Genomic DNA, 16,730 nt, shown 5'->3' with positions numbered 1-16,730 from the left:
TAAACTTGTTTGTATTGATTTGGGTGTATCCTTTTTGCTACTCGGTAACGATCATGCCGATTGAGCTGAACATAATTTTGACGTGTTCGCATTCGGGCTCTGTTAACTTGTAGTGGCTAAGCATGGTGCCCTGTCCCGTTTCGCTGCATTATGAAGGAACGACAGTCAATGTTTTCAATAAGATTCGATTCCACCATCAAATACGGATTACACATATGTGTTATCGCATTTATTCTCAGCCATATAAAAAACTAAACTTCTGGTTGGATGACGTTCATTTTGACTGAGCAAACCGTGTCTCCTCACTCAGCAGCCGACTTAGCTGTCTGCGAGCTAGTTAGCCGGTTAGCATTAGCGGGCAGGGTTGGGGGTGGTTCTTTGTTCTAACAAAGACGGTCACGAATGACTTTTCCACGTCTTGCCATTCGTCCCTAACTTGTCCGAGAACCACCAGTGGATCCATTCAACCATTCCCCGTTAAGACGTTAATCTATCATGCGCGCAGTCTTGCATTCGTCTCGTGGATGCGTTTCCTTTCATATTGTGAATGTTCGTCAGTGACGAGCACAGCCTGTAAGAAAGCTAATCAGTCTGGAATGAACCGTTTCAAATGTGTTGAATGTCTTGCTTGATCATGATTCATGTGTGGTTGACCTTTTAAAGCTGTTGTCGACTGACTGGCTTGTTTTTCTTCTCCTCCTCAGCACCGTTTTCCCCATCCCTCCCTATTATCCTTATTCTTTCCACTATTCTTCATTGTCAAGCCGCCAAAGTGGAGAGTGTGATTGCAGAAGGGGGTGCTTCTCGTTTCAGGTAATATTCGTCTTTTTATTGTTTTGTTAGATTTCTGTCCCCCCCCCCCCCCATTCCTCCATGATTTATGTTGGGGTTGGTATGTCGGGCCAGAACTTCCGGCCTACAGGACAAAGCAGGATGTCGAAAGGCTCAAAATGGCTGTTTGTGCAACCCTAGGAGGGAGACATGGGGGAGGGGGCTTCTGTGTTGATATGAGCCTTGTGATTTAGTCCTCTGGGTGGTGGATGTCAGCACAAACTCACTACATTGTGCACAGGTTGTGTGTGTGTGTGCGTGCGTGTGTGTATGTGATGCGGCATTAGATAAACCACACACGCCTGGCGCCACTGTAGATGGACTGCAGTCAGCCCAAAGTGTAAACACGCAGTCAATCTTCCAGCTTATTTGTGTTTAAATACACTCACCGACCACAATCAAATGTCAGTCCAATGTAAGCATGTTGTCTTTACAAAGATAACACTGTCAGAGCAGCAGATAAACATTTATAATATGTTTATTTTGTTAGTACTGTGTTATACGGAGAGATGTTTAGCAACATGAGAGGGTCAAAATGGTGAGGATGCCTTTTTGTTTGGCTACGGAAGGGTACTGGTGATGGCAAATGAAAAGTGTGATGATTACCATAGAACAGTAAATTAAGCCCATTGCAACATAGCAGGTGATATACTTGTCTGTCGTGGCTGCTCGGTACCCTTATGTGCGAGACACTCCTCTGTCGTTTGTCACTGCGTCTGTCACTTAATAAAGTTAAGATGGTCTGTTTTTACTCATTAACAAGTTATAGGAAAATCTAGACAGATGTCTGATTTATGAGTCCACCTTGTGCTTGACATGGTCTTTGCTTTGTGCTGCAGTGCTTCTTCGGGGGGAGGAGGTGGTAGGGGTGCACCTCAGCACTATCCCAAGACTGTCGGCAACAGGTGTGTCACCACAGCATCCCATAATCGCTCTTGTTGTGACTTCAGTAGCTCGTAGCATGTCACCAGTCAAGCACAGATGGTTTTAATTTTTGACCAGGATGACAAGTAAAACACGCGTCGATCCATTATCAGATGAAAGAACATGTTATTGTTTTGTGACCGAATGAACACACAGTCCAAAAAGAATGGGTATGCAGGCACTATGAATTAATTGTCATCTTTGCTCTTCCACAGCGAGTTCCTGGGGAAAACCCCAGGGCAAAGCGTTCAGAGATGGGTTCCTTCACGAAGCACTAGACGAGATGTCAACTCCAGTAACGAGAAAGAGCGACATGATGCGATCTTCAGGAAAGTGAGAGGGTACGGACCAACTCAACACTTTAATGGGCTACACACACGGGAGGCAACAAACAGCTGTGATTGGCAAAACGCTAACGCGTAGCAAACCCTGCATACAGGAGACGACGAGCGGCTGTGGTCAGCTACACCGGTGAGCGACGCGCTCACATCCAGAGCGAATTACGAGTCTCCCAGGGTTTTGATTGACTGTCGGGTGTGGAGGGAATATGGGAGTATCAATGTAGTTCAGAGGAAGAAAAGCAGCCGTTGTTAATTGAGTAATCTTGCTATTATTGAAGATAAACTTTTAGATAAATGTCCGTGTAAATTAACGTAACCTGATGCTTATCTGATATGTTTACTCTGACGAAAAACGAGTGTCTTTTTCTTAATATTTCTGTATTCTTTTTTTTTTTTTTTTTTTTTTGAAATATCAAATAGCTACGGGAAATCTGACACGGCAATTTTTTTTTTTTTCCCCTCCATGTATACCTGCGAGAGAGTACTGATTAGCATCTTGTCCGCTCATTGGTCGATCAATGAAACTCCCACTGATTGGTCCTCGTCTGTGCGACAGCGGTGAAAGGTTGAGCATTGTTCAACTTTCTGGACAATGACATGCACGAGCACAAAATTTAACATGCGCAAATTTGGCTTGACGCTTGGCTGGAAGGTGACACACGATGTCACGTAGCTTCCATTGAAAGTGAATGGACGAGGTGCGACGTAGGCTCCCGTGTGTGGGGCCCATGACACTGACTCAGTCATTTGTGAGCTAACTTGTCTGAGAAGAGACACTGTGTCTCTTGTAAATGATTGGTCGCATTAATCAAAAGGTGTGTGCTTACACAGCAAAATATTTTTCCCAACCACTGTTTACGTTGCAACCTTTTTTTATTAAAGATAAAAGGCTTAACGGAAAGGAAGACGAGGTTCATAGCTAAGCATTATCACATTCTAATTTGTGAGCAGAGTGTCACAAACAGATTTTTGAGGGGCGGGGCAAGGTGTCAAGGGCTTAATGTTTGGTTGCTAGCTCAGCATACAAATAGCAGGTTCTCAAAGACTGAGCTCCATTTCGGAGCCTTTAGTTTGAAACACTGTAAAACTGAACATACAGAAATAACATGACATTAAAGGGACATGAAGTTGGATGACATTCCCATCAGCAGTGTAGTCCCGAGGTTCCCAAAGTGGGCTACACCAATTGTCATTGGGGGCATGTGAATAAAAATGAAAATCAATTTGCGCCTAACACTCAATTACTGAACGCACCTGAACGCCTCATAGCAGAAAGAAGGAAGGAGACATGGCATGAGTTCTTCATTGCTCTGTGTGCGTTATATGAATAAGTAAGTTTGATGGTTATGTTGTGTATTAAGAGTGTTTATCTTGAAGGTTTGACTTATATTGGTGTTCCGATCCCCGCACTGTGAAAATCTGTAATTTATTTATCGGTGCTCTGGAAAAGCTTTTTATCAAAATTTGACCATGCACAGTACAAAGTTTTGAACCAGAACTTACTATCAAATTCATTAAGCAATTAATCATGTTTAATTTAATGAAATGTAAAAATGGTTAGTTTTTTTAAGTGTGCAGCAGTGGTGGGTACATGGCTTCAAGTCAAATGTCTGAAGGGGTACGCCACTGTAAAAAGTTTGGGAATGACTGGTGTAGTCGCAATGTGATGAACACACTTGCGTTAATGCCACTCTTCTTCCGCGACGAAGCGCCGCGGCCATCTTGTTTACATATGTCTTCCACAGCAGAAGAAGACATGAGTGTCTTCATCACATACACATGAATGCACAGGCGACAGTGCACAGAGAGACACCTGTATATAACGCAGAGGGTTTTGTGAGGTCAGATTTTTCTGAGGAGGCATTTTTGTGATGCAAATGTATTACTCTTTTGAACACATATTGTTTTGAGAAGCCAAAGTCACTACTTAAATGGCCCCAGCAACTGAGGGGAACTACGTTCATCACTGAAAACCAACCAGAACTGGACTTAGGAGACCAAGTGGGGGGTAATTTGCTGTTAATGCGCTACACTGCCGATGGGGTTGTCATACAACTTCATGTCAAAAAATCTGAATTATCCCTTTTTAAAACAAATGCACAAGGTGCTAATTTACAGTGGAAATCCCACATACGTCCTTGTCTACCCATCACACTGATCTGCTGGTTGTCATCCAATCTCCAGCATACTCAACAAACTCACGCCTGAGAAGTTTGACAAGCTATGCCTTGAGCTCTTGAACGTGGGCGTAGACTCAAAACTCGTCCTAAAAGGAATCATCTTGCTGGTAGGTGTCCTAGTTAGGTAGAGTGTAAATGTTTGTGGCCGCCTCCTCGCCGTGATCCCTGACAGGTTCCCCTCTATGTTCCAGATTGTGGACAAAGCCCTAGAAGAGCCCAAGTATAGCTCGCTCTATGCTCAGCTATGTCTGCGCTTGGCAGAGGACGCACCAAACTTTGATGGCCCTTCAACTGAGATCCAAACATCCCAAAAGCAGAGCACAGTGAGTGTGCTTCTTGGTTTAGAACCTATAGTAGATCCTTTTGTTGCTGTAATAAAGTGTACCACTTTGTGTTGGTAAAAGCTCTAGCATTGAGATATTTGCACTGCTCTTGCAGACCTTCAGAAGACTGCTGATTTCCAAGCTTCAAGATGAATTTGAAAACCGTGCCAGAAATGTTGAAAGTAAGCATATGAACAGTTGGTGTGTTGTGTTGCTCAATTTGTCCCTGCTAACAGCTGCACCGCCTTCCCTTGTCACTTCAGTCTATGACAAACATGACAACCCTCTTACTTCTGAGGAGGAGGAGCAGAGAGCCATTGCCAAGATCAAGATGCTTGGCAACATTAAATTCATTGGGGAACTTGGCAAACTCGACCTCATTCACGAATCTATCCTCCATAAGTGCATCAAAACGGTACATGTCGACTCTTTTGAACGGAAGCTGTGTCATCTCTTGGAGAGCATTGTGTGATCTGTTTCTGTCTGCCTGCTCTCGCTTGTCTCTCCTGAAGCTTCTGGAAAAGAAGAAGAGGGTCCAGCTTAAGGATATGGGCGAGGATCTGGAGTGCCTCTGTCAGATAATGAGAACTGTTGGGCCGAGACTCGACCACGAGAAAGCAAAGGTAATAGCTTCACCATCAAACCAACAATACGCAAATTGTTTAGATTTTCCACATAAACAATGGAAAAGTATTACATCCATTCCAGAGATCAAACTTTTAGTACATCTTTCAAAGTTCAATTGATCCTTGCCTCTGTGTCACCTCACCAGTCTTTAATGGATCAGTACTTTGGCCGTATGCGATCCTTAATGAACAACAAGGATTTGCCAGCGAGGATCCGCTTCCTGCTACAAGATACAGTGGAGCTGCGAGAGAACAACTGGGTCCCCCGCAAGGCTTTCCTCGACAACGGACCAAAGACGATAAACCAGATCCGACAAGATGCAGTGAAAGTCAGTTGGTCCAACCTTGGATGAGTGGTTAACATCTCAAGCACATCTCATGGCGTGCGTGCATCTTTACTGACGCTATGTCCACGTGTGTCTGCAGGATTTGGGCGTTTTCATCCCCGCACCCATGTCACAGGGCATGAGGATGGACTTCTTCCTGGAAAGCCCCTTCATGCCCAACAGAATGAAACTAGACAGGGAGACGCTTGGGGGATTGGCAGACATGTTTGGACAGATGCCAGGTAAGCCTTGCCAAAGTCTTAAAGGAAAACTGCACTTTTTTTTTTTTAAATTTTGCCCATCATCTGCAATCCTTATGTGAAACATGAACACATATTTCTTTCCCATTTCTGTGCATTCTGACGAGAGAAAACGAGTTAGTATGAGCCATCTAGCAAAGCATGTCACGGGAGTTACCTATTTAGACTATGAAGCCACCAGAGGTCAGGGCTGCCGTCAAGCTGAAGAAGGAGTCCTATCGAGCATGGATGGCTTGTGGGACTCCTGAAGCAGCTGACGGGTACCGGCAGGCCAAGCGGCACGCGGCTTCGGCGGTGGTCGAGGCAAAAACTCGGGTGTGGGAGGAGTTCGGTGAGGCCATGGAACACGACTTTCGGTCGGCCTCAAAGAGGTTCTGGCAAACCGTCCGGCGCCTCAGAAAGGGGAAGCAGTGCCCGGTCCACACTGTTTACAGTGGGGACGGGAGCCTGCTGACCTCGACTGAGGATATAGTTGAGCGGTGGAAGAAGTACTTTGAGGCCCTTCTCAATCCCACTGACATACCTTCCATAGTGGAAGCAGAGACTGAGGATACGAACGCGGACAGTTCCATCACCGTGGCTGAGGTATCTGGGGTAGTCAAAATGCTCCCCAGTGGCAAAGCTCCGGGGGTGGACGAGTTTCGCCCTGAATTCCTCAAGGCTTTGGATGTTGCGGGACTGTCTTGGCTGACACGTCTCTTCAACATTGCGTGGAAGTCGGGAACAGTACCTCTGGATTGGCAGACTGGGGTGGTGGTCCCCCTTTTCAAGAAGGGTGAGCGGAGGGTGTGTTCCAACTATAGGGGGATCACACTCCTCAGCCTCCCTGGGAAAGTCTATTCCAGGGTGCTGGAGAGAAGGGTACGACCGTTAATCGAACCTCGGTTACAGGAGGTGCAATGTGGTTTTTGTCCTGGTCGTGGAACACTGGACCAGCTCTACACCCTTGCAAGGGTCCTGGAGGGTACTTGGGAGTTTGCCCAACCGGTCTACATGTGCTTTGTGGACCTGGAAAAGGCATTCGACCGTGTCCCTCGCGGTGTCCTGTGGGGGGTGCTCCGGGAGTATGGGATTGGTGGCGCGCTACTACGTGCCATTCAGTCCTTGTACAACCGGAGCAGGAGCCTGGTTCGCATTGCCAGTAGTAAGTCAAGCCTGTTTCCGGTGAACGTTGGCCTCCGCCAAGGCTGCCCTTTGTCACCGATTCTGTTCATAATTTTCATGGACAGAATTTCTAGGCGCAGCCAAGGTGTCGAGGGAGTCCAGTTCGGGGGCACTAGGATCTCATCTCTGCTATTTGCAGACGATGTGGTCCTGATGGCCTCATCGGGCTGTGACCTGCAGCGTTTACTGGGACGGTTTGCATCTGAGTGTGAAGCTTCTGGGATGAGACTCAGCACCTCCAAATCCGAGGCCATGGTTCTCAGTCGGAAAAGGGTGGATTGCTCCCTCCGGGTTGGGAATGAGGTCCTGCCCCAGGTGGAGGAGTTCAAGTATCTCGGGGTCTTGTTCACGAGCGAGGGAAGGTTGGAGCGTGAGGTCGATAGGCGGATCGGCGCAGCGTCTGCAGTAATGCGGTCGCTGTACCGGACCGTCGTGGTGAAGAGAGAGCTGAGCCGGAAGGCAAAGCTCTCAATTTACCGTTCGATCTATGTTCCCACCCTCACCTATGGTCATGAGCTTTGGGTCATGACCGAAAGAACGAGATCGCGGATACAAGCGGCTGAAATGAGTTTTCTTCGTAGGGTAGCGGGACTCACCCTAAGAGACAGGGTGAGGAGCTCGGTTATCCGGGAGGAGCTCAGAGTAGAGCCGCTGCTCCTTCACATCGAGACGAGCCAGCTGAGATGGCTCGGGCATCTAGTCCGGATGCCTCCCGGACGCCTCCCTGGTGAGGTGTTTTGGGCATGCCCAGCCGGGAGAAGGCCCCGGGGAAGACCTAGGACACGCTGGAGGGATTATGTCTCACAGCTGGCCTGGGAACGCCTTGGTGTCCTCCCGGTGGAGCTGGAGGAGGTGGTCGGGGACCGGGAAGTCTGGGCTTCCCTACTGAGACTGCTGCCCCCGCGACCCGGACCCGGATAAGCGGAGGAAAATGGAATGGAATGGAATGGAATGGAATGGACTATGAAGCCCTCTAAAATAAACCCAGGGTTTTTTTTTCTGTTTTATATACATGCTGTGGCATTAACAGGTATATTGATGATGAGGTGATACTTGCAGTATCTTGCTATATTTTGATGATTTCAGACATTCCCAAAACTTGACATCCCCATCAGCATTGTAGTCCAATAACAGCGACTTACCCCCCACTTGGTCTCCTAAATCCAGTTCTGGTTAGATTTCTGTGATGAAGAACGTAGTTCCGCTTAGTTGCTGGGGACAATTAAGTAAAAAGTTTGGCTTCTCAAAACAATATGCGTTCAAAAGATTAAAACATTTGCATCACAAAAATATGCCTTGTCAAAAAGTCAAAACGTACAAAACGCTTGGCGTTATCTGTCTCCCGCCGTATCCTTGCGCACTGTAGCCTGTGTGTTCATGTGAATGTGACGAAGATACTCACATCTTCTGCTGTGGAACACATACGTAAACAAGATGTCCGTCGCGGAAGTAGATGCTAGCGTCTTCGTCACATACACATGAATGCACAGGCGACAGTACGCAGGAATACGGTGGGAGACAAATAAATAACTGCAAGCGTTTTGTAAGGTCAGCATTTTTTTTTTTTTTTTTTTTTTTTTTGAGAAGGCATTTTTGTGATGCAAATGTATTAATCTTTTGAACGCATATTGTTTCGAGAAGCCAAAGTCTTTAATTGTCCCCAGCAACTAAGCGAACTACGTTCTTCATCACAGAAATCTGACCAGAACTGGACTTAGGAGACCGGGGGGGGGGGTGTAAATCGTTTTTATTGGACTACAATGCTGATGGGGATGTCATACAACTTCATGTCAAAAAATCCGAACTATCCCTTGAACATTCCATTTCATGGCAGAAACCAGCAAAGGGCTCAGGTATTTCTTCCAAGAGAACCCGTTTAGTATTTTAGCTTTATTTAAATGTTGAATTCATTTGGAGCTGTTAACATATATTATTTTTAACATATATAATCCTGTCCTGTCATTTATCTTTGTGTTAATAAAATATAGTGGAAAATGGGAATATTTCAGACTGTTGCAAATGGTGATTATGATGAATTTATAAACTGTGGTTAATCTGATTTGAAATGTCATCAATTTACATCTTTAATATATGTAATATATTTTATTTGTGATGTTACCTCCACATGATGTACTGCATGTGTACATGCTGTCTTCTAGGCAGTGGGATTGGAACAGGACCAGGAGTCATTCAAGACAGGTACTCACCCACCATGGGACGCCATCGCACCAACCCACTCTTCAATGGTCACAGCGGTCACATCGCTCCACCACCGCAGTCACAGTTTGACATCGGGCCAAAGTCCTTTGTAAAGTCCAACCAGGTCAGCTCTTTGTCGAAACACCACTGTGTTCTCTTCCTGTCCTCTACGGCATCATCATCTTCTCTGTCCATGTACTTCGGAGCAGGTTCAGAACCAGCATTTCCTCAGCCAGAGTCAGAACCACGCGGCCCAGCAACAGGCCCAGTCCAAGGACATGCCCCCTCGATTCAGCAAGAAAGGACAGCTCAATGCAGACGAGGCAAGTGTCCTTTGTCTCTGTGGACCTGCTAGTGTGGACTCTTAATGCTCAGTGATTATAAAAAGACGCGTTATTCTGAGGAGGCAAACTGCCACCAGTCTCTTTCCTTTGCTTCCCCCTCTTCACTCCTTTCATCTTACTCCTTCCTCCTCCTATTCCTCACACTGGTCGGTGGTCCACTGACTGTGATTATGAGATCTGAGGGCATGACGCTAGCTCTTGTTCATACGGTGTTTTGTTAAAGTGCAAATTATATAGTTTCTCCTTGTTTGCACGTTCCCACAGATCAGCCTGAGGCCGGCTCAGTCATTCCTCCTCAACAAGAGCCAGGTTCCCAAACTCACACCGCAGATCCCCACCATGATGCCTCCCAGTGCCCAGCCCCCACGCACTCAAACCCCTCCCCTGGGACAGGTAGCACCTCATTTAGAGGAAAACAAACGTGCAGGGGTTGCTTTACCTGGACAAATATATTAATCACGACCTTTGGCCTCAGCCCCCTCAGCTTGGCTTGAAAACCAACCCTCCGCCCATCCAAGAAAAACCTCAGAAGACCAACAAGAAACCTCCTCCTGCTAAAGAAGAGTTGTTGAAGATGACGGTATGTAGTAAAAAGGCTAAAACAAAGGTCGGATGATTCATTATTGTAATGACTTAATTCGTAGCCACATTAGTCATGTGGTCAGTGGGCCTCATTCACGAACATCTTCTTAAAAGTCTTCTTAAGAATTGTGCTTAAGAAGGCGCCGGTTGGAAACTGCGCCACATTCACGACACGTTCTTAAGTAGGGATAATCGTTCGCACCGGTGTTCTTGGGTTGATGAATGCCAACTGCGATGCATGTGCATGTAAGTCCTAATTTGCATAGGTCACCGCCTATTATTTCCTATATAAGGTCAAAAATGTGCCGTGCGCAACAGGCAGCTGGAGGCGGAGATGGCAACGCGCGAGGGCAAGACTGAGGAGCAGCTGGACAACAAACGAAAGAAAAACTTCAATTCTACTGAAATAGAGGTGCTTTTACAAGGAGTGACCGAACACAAGACCACCTTATTTTCACGTGTATCCACCGGTCATCAGGCCATCCAAAAAGAGTCGGCATGGAGCACCATTGCAGGCAACATAAATGCCGTTTCCACGGAGAAACGCGCCACCGCAGAGGTTAAAAAGAAGTGTTTTGACTTAAAATAGACTCAACAAAAAAGATTAGACTGCACCGGAGGGATCTGGAGGAAACGGGAGGTGGGCCATCAATCAGAACCCAAACCATTTTGGAAACTCTAGAAAATATTTACACAATCATGATGGAAAAATAAAGTCAAAATACATAGTTTGTGTGTGACATTTTATTTTTTCTGTGGTTACATTTGATTAGACGCTGCCTAATTAATACAGCAGCCCCGTGCTCTGGCTCAAGACGTGGCTGGGGGCGCATGTCGTTATCTGGGGGTGCTCCGTGCGCAATAGGCACACCACGTTTCATTGCGATGTTATTCTGATGATCCTGCACACCTGCAAGAACAGAGAGGGAAGCCTGAAGCCTGAAGCGGGACATCAAATATTCGTCGCTTTCAGCAAATAAATCTAATGGTCCCTTTACATTCTCTCTCTGCGCAGCGCACGTCCAGCCAGCTACTTTTTTTTTTTTTTGATGAATTGGGATTTGAATATATATTTATCCATGGAGTATATTTTTTTTGTTTTGATGATAAATAATTGTTGGGATATTTTATTTGCACTACATTTTTGGGGATCAGGTTGCAAAATCCATCATGAGGGCGATTGCGCATTGAAAGTGCAAGCTTTGCTTGTGCGCAAGAGTCCTCCTGAGCGTTCGTAGAATTTGTTCTTAGATCTAAGAACTGTGAGTTAAGAACACGTTTTGTGAATGCCAAAAATCTTTATAAGAAGGCTTTAAGAACACATTTGTGCGTAAGAACGTTTCGTGAATGAGGCCCAGTGTTCTTAGACCTGGCAACATGTATGCATTTTTTTTATACACTTCACACATTTTGACACACAAAATATGCTTGTACGCTTTGCTGCTTTCCAGATACACATTTTGTTGTGTTCAGTTTGTCAGAAAGCCCAGATTACATAGTGCACTTCAAGATTCAAGAGTTTTATTGTCATATGCACAGTAAAACAGGTAGTTCTGCTATGCAATGAAATTCTTGTTCTGTCATTCTCCCCCCCAAAAAAAGAAAAACACAAGAAAATGAATAAGAACATCAGAAACATAAATACCAATAAATTAAGCAACAACCAAAAAAGAGACATTAATATATATATATATATATATATATATATATATATATATATATATATATATATATATATTAATATTAGTGCTATGAGTGTGTGCATGTGTTGCGTGTGTGAGTGTTTCGTTGAGAAGCCTTATGGCCTGTGGGTAAAAGCTGTCAGTCTTGTGGTCCTGGACTTCAAACTCCTGTAGCGTCTGCCTGATGGTAGGAGTGTGAATAATGAGTGTTGTGGATGTGTGCTGTCCTTGATGAGGTTGTGTGTTCTTCGTAGGACTCTAGTTTTATAAATGTCTTGCAATGAGGGGAGAGCTGCCCCAACAATCCTCGCTGATGTATGTGCCAAGGAACTTGAAGGTTTTCACCCTCTCCACCTCAGTGTCATCGATAAACAGGGGTCTATGCGGCTCCTTTTCCCTTGTTCTTGGGTCGATGATCATCTCTTTGGTCTTATCTGTATTGAGATGGAGATTGTTATCATGACACCAAGCTATGAGGTCCGCCACCTTCCTTCTGTATGACGTTTCAACATCACCAGTGATCAGGCCGATGACTGTAGTGTCATCCGCAAATTTAATGATGCTGGTGTTGTTCTGGGAGGCCACGCAATCATAGGTGAAGAGCGTGTAGAGGAGCGGACTCAGCACACACCCCTGTGGGGTTCCAGTGCTCACAATTCTTGAGCTGGATGTGCGATTGTGGACTCTGACTGACTGGGGCCTGCCTGTTAGAAAGTTAAACACCCAGTTACAGAGGGAGGGTGACAGGCCAAGTGTGAGGAGCTTATCTGTAAGTTTGTGGGGGCTGACTGTGTTAAATGCAGAGCTATAGTCTATAAATAGCATTCTGACATATGTGTCCTGGCCCTGTAGGTGTGAAAGGGCTGTGTGGATGGCAGTGTTGACTGCATCATCCGTGGACCGGTTCTGGTGGTATGCAAACTGTAGAGGGTCCACAGTGGCCGGGATACTCTATTTGATGTGGGTCATGACTATTCTTTCAAAGCACTTCATAACAATAGGAGTGAGTGCTATAGGGCGATAGTCATTCAAGCAGTTCACATTGCTCTTCTTGGGTACGGGCACTATGGTGGTGAACTTAAGCAGGTCGGTACAGATGCTTGTGCAAGCGACAGGTTAAATATGTCAGCAAGCACATCAGCTAGCTCTGATGAGCAAACCCAAAGTGCACAGCCTGAGATGTTGTCTGGGCCTGCTGCTTTTCGTGGATTTGTTTTGTTCAGAACCCTGCGCACATCTGCTGATGTCACCATGAGAGGTGAGTCCTGTGTGCTCCCCAAGTTCAGCCACCCTCTCTGCTCATCAGGAGTTTGGGTTTGATTGGAAGTGTAGGTTGGCCAGTCTGCTGCGTCTTCCTGACGTAGAAGAAAGCCAAAGTCGGAGAGGCTGAATCAAAGTTAATGGTGAACACATCATCAACTAAATACAACAGTGCATGACATTTTTGAGATGGGCACGTTCTCATTGAATTGGCTGGAGACCACTCTGACCACATGTCCTCTCTCGGTTTCAGGAGGCAGCCGTAAGCGAGTACTTCACCAGTAAGGAGCTGAGCGAGGCGGTGAGCAGCATGCGTGAGATGAAGGCTCCCAAGCACTTCCTGCCCGAGATGCTGAGTAAGATCATCGTGTGCTCTTTGGACCGGCCTGACGAGGACAAGGAGCACGCCAGCACTCTGATCCACACGCTTCGCCTCGAGGGGCTCATCACAGCAGAGAACTTCATGCAGGTCAGCACATCTGTCTTTGCCTGCGTCAGTGTGGTCTTTGTTTGCATGCGGGGGAAGCATTTTCACATCTTTGTCTTGCAGGCTTTCCTCAACGTCCTGGACCAGTGCCCCAAGATCGAAGTGGATGTGCCCCTGGTGAAGTCCTACCTAGCCCAGTTTGCTGCGCGGGCCATCATCGCCGAGCTGGTGAGCGTGGCCGAGCTGGCGCACCCCCTGGAGAACGGCACCCACTTCCCGCTCTTCCTGCTGTGCCTGCAGCAGACGGCCAAGCTGAAGGACAAAGAGTGGCTCACTGACATCTTCCAGCAGAGCAAGGTCAACATGCAGAAGATGCTTCCAGGTAACTTTCTGAGATGTAGGAAATGTTGGTAATAGAAATAAATGCTCCTCACATGTAATTTATGTAAATATTTGTGTTGTGTGCATGCAGAAATCGACCAGAACAAGGACCGCATGCTGGAGATCCTGGAGGGCAAGGGCCTCAGCTTCCTGTTCCCTCTGCTGAAGCTGGAGAAGGAGCTGCTAAAGCAGATCACGGCAGACCCGTCTCCACAGTCCATCTACAAGTGGATCAAAGACAACATCTCCCCCAAGCTCCACACTGACAAAGGCTTTGTCAACATCCTCATGACCAGGTTATTTGTTTTTTTTGTTAACATGACAGCTGGCTCGTTTTTGCTGGCTACATTCACACTGCAGGTATGATGACCAAATCAGATTTTTTGCTAAAATCCTATTTTTATTTTTTTTATGTGGTCGTTCACATTACAAAAAAACGCAACACAACTAAAGGTTGCTGCAGTGTGTGCTCTCCTTAATGCGTTTGTGCAATTTCAAGGATTTTGTGCAACGGGAGTCTATATTTTCTTAACCAAATGATTCCACAAAGGATGTTAAGAATGGGCTTTGGTGGTTTGTAGAGAACTTACTGCGACGTCTGTTTCCAGGAGTGTGTGGGCGGCAGCAATGATGGGACAATGCTGTGAGCCGCTTCTGACACTTTTTAAAAAAAAAAATAATTTTCGGTTGACAAGAATCTTTGCCCACATCTGCGAGTACCTTTTTATCCAAGTCTCGCACGGTAAACCACACCATTCGATGACTTATAGGTCGTATATATCCAACCTGATCCTTCAGACTGCAGATAAAGATACCGTACATATCAGATTTATATCTACATACAAATGAGGCTTGAGCCACATTTGGGAAAAATAATCTGTCTTATACTGTTCACGCTGATGTGAAAAAAAATCAGGTACAGGTCATATATGAGCAAAAAAATCAAAATTGACCTGCAGCGTGAACGAAGCCTTGGTAACCTGCTTCCCCCAACCCTGTCCCACCGCAGCTTCCTGCAGTACATCGCCCAGGAGCTGTGCATGGTCGAGGGCGACGAGCAGCTATCTGCCCCTTCCAAGGAGCAGCTGGAGCAGGAGAAGCAGCTACTTCTGGCCTTCAAGCCCGTCATGCAGAAGTTCCTGCACGACCACACCGAGCTGCAGGTCAGCGCCCTGTACGCCCTGCAGGTGCACTGCAATGCCAACGGCTTCCCAAAAGGTACAGTACCACCACCCAGTGGACACTTCATTAGGTACACATGAACAGTCTAATGGGATTTCATTACATTGTGTACCTAATGTGCCAATACATAGTAATGAAAAGTCAGTGGACACAACACCTGGTGGTTGACATGTATTTAGCTACGTATGTTAGCGTATGTATTATTTACTTGTCATTGTGTTGTAAAGGCATGCTGCTGCGTTACTTTGTCAACTTCTACGACATGGAGATCATTGAAGAAGAAGCCTTCCTCGCATGGAAAGAAGACATCACCCAAGAATACCCTGGGAAAGGAAAAGCTTTGTTCCAGGTATCGTGTACATAATGTGACACACAGTTGAAGTAAAACAAATCTGTATTTAGTTTTTTCTTATGCTGAGTTCTTTGGAGTTGTGTCATGCAGGATTCTTTTGGCTGCATCTTCACTTTTTCTCTCCACCCAGGTCAATCAGTGGCTCACCTGGTTAGAGACGGCCGAAGAGGAGGAGTCCGAGGACGAAGCGGATTGAGAAGCATCATGAAGTCATCTGAAGAAGATTTCCACTTTGCCTTTCCTTTGTGTTCAACTCCATGATTGATTGCGTTAACCACTAACGAGCGGCTCCCCTCACCTGGGCCCGCCCCCTCCTGCTCTGTCAACTTGTGGATATTTTTGACTTGTCATCAGTAACATCAAGTCTGTGTGGAGTGACTCAACCTTTTTTTTTTTTTTTTTGTATCGCTTCTTCCATTTTTGCTAATTTAGTGTTTGACTAATTAACTTTCCCCAAAACAGCTATTTAAATCTCTATTCTTGACGCTAAAGCTCAGAGTTGTAAAAGGCAATGGAGAGGCTGACGGGGGCGTTTTAGGTTTGGGGGAGGGGGGGGGGGGGGGGGGGGGGCAATGAAGCATACGCTGGCCAAACATATGTCCACCTTGAATTAAGTGTGTTTAGTCACCCTATGCTTGCTTTTTTTATTTTAATAAAAGTGCTCTTCACAGTTAGCCGCCCGCAGGCGTTCCTCTTGAACCAATCATGAGCGTGTTTCTACCTCTTAAATTAGCCAGACTGTGTGGTTCCGAGCCGGGATGATGACGTGTCGCAACCTGAAACCCGAGCCCATGCACAAAAATATTTGATTTAATCGCACAGTAACAATGCCCCCCTCCCCCACCACCACTGTGCTATTATTGAATAGTAAAATAATGAAGTGGAGATAAATGACGCTCCTCGTGGAAACTTTTTTTTTTTTTAATGTTTGCTTCTTAAATTAATAAAATGAATAGATGGCCCTCCTGTCCTCCGTGATTAAGTGCTGAATGAATTAAGTGAACATCATTGTACTCATTGAAAGGTCTTCATCATGATTGTGCACCTGCTTTAATGTCAATAAAGTCCACTACATGAGCACCAACTCTGTTTCCTGTCCACTTACGCTGCTTCCCAACTGGTTCTAGGTGGGTCACATACAGCTAGTCAAAAACTAAATGGAATAAAAACATTAAATTAGCATCCACTGTTGGACTTTTATCCTGAAAATCATTTTAGTTTGAAAGGTGTCCACCAGAAAAATCTGTGACCGTTTGCTTGGTATGTTTAAAAGCTGTGCTTTATGAAATCTGCTTCTTTTGTCTTGTGAACGATGTAAAAGTGATTTGAGCACTGAGAAAATATGG

General features: G+C 45.8%; 1 protein-coding gene and 1 non-coding gene across 3 annotated transcripts; both read left to right on the top strand.

The window, feature by feature from the left end:
- Window positions 1–405: 405 nt before the first annotated feature.
- On the top strand, window positions 406–15,922 carry eif4g2b (eukaryotic translation initiation factor 4, gamma 2b). 2 transcript variants are annotated; one of them, XM_054777608.1, is made up of 21 exons: window positions 406–573; window positions 705–813; window positions 1,671–1,736; window positions 1,971–2,096; window positions 4,281–4,383; window positions 4,468–4,599; window positions 4,715–4,781; window positions 4,863–5,014; window positions 5,112–5,222; window positions 5,372–5,554; window positions 5,652–5,793; window positions 9,135–9,298; window positions 9,384–9,497; window positions 9,783–9,911; window positions 9,994–10,098; window positions 13,296–13,511; window positions 13,593–13,851; window positions 13,942–14,146; window positions 14,860–15,068; window positions 15,260–15,381; window positions 15,515–15,922. In XM_054777608.1, the coding sequence occupies exons 1-21, from the start codon at window positions 525–527 to the stop codon at window positions 15,578–15,580; spliced, it is 2,829 nt and encodes a 942-aa protein (XP_054633583.1). In that variant the 5' UTR covers window positions 406–524; the 3' UTR covers window positions 15,581–15,922. The 2 variants fall into 2 exon arrangements, with proteins under 2 accessions (XP_054633583.1, XP_054633584.1); XM_054777609.1 differs by lacking the exon at window positions 1,671–1,736.
- LOC129182043 (small nucleolar RNA SNORD97) lies at window positions 9,542–9,705 on the top strand. The gene has a single exon (XR_008570570.1). It is a non-coding gene; the product is annotated as a small nucleolar RNA SNORD97 (small nucleolar RNA).
- Window positions 15,923–16,730: the final 808 nt, after the last annotated feature.

This window comes from Dunckerocampus dactyliophorus, chromosome 5 (assembly GCF_027744805.1).
Source record: "Dunckerocampus dactyliophorus isolate RoL2022-P2 chromosome 5, RoL_Ddac_1.1, whole genome shotgun sequence".
In the NCBI taxonomy this organism is placed as follows: domain Eukaryota; kingdom Metazoa; phylum Chordata; class Actinopteri; order Syngnathiformes; family Syngnathidae; genus Dunckerocampus; species Dunckerocampus dactyliophorus.
The sequence above is the reverse complement of the archived record's forward strand: the minus strand, read 5'-3'. Positions and strand labels throughout refer to the sequence as shown.

What these genes read in the sequence shown, in the direction of transcription:
- eif4g2b (XM_054777608.1), top strand. Translation starts at nt 525, where the DNA reads ATGCGTTTCCTTTCATATTGTGAATGTTCGTCAGTGACGAGCACAGCC. An exon ending in GGGGGTGCTTCTCGTTTCAG is followed by an intron (nt 814 to 1,670) that starts GTAATATTCGTC and finishes TTTGTGCTGCAG; the next exon opens with TGCTTCTTCGGGGGGAGGAG. An exon ending in TCCGACAAGATGCAGTGAAA is followed by an intron (nt 5,555 to 5,651) that starts GTCAGTTGGTCC and finishes GTGTGTCTGCAG; the next exon opens with GATTTGGGCGTTTTCATCCC.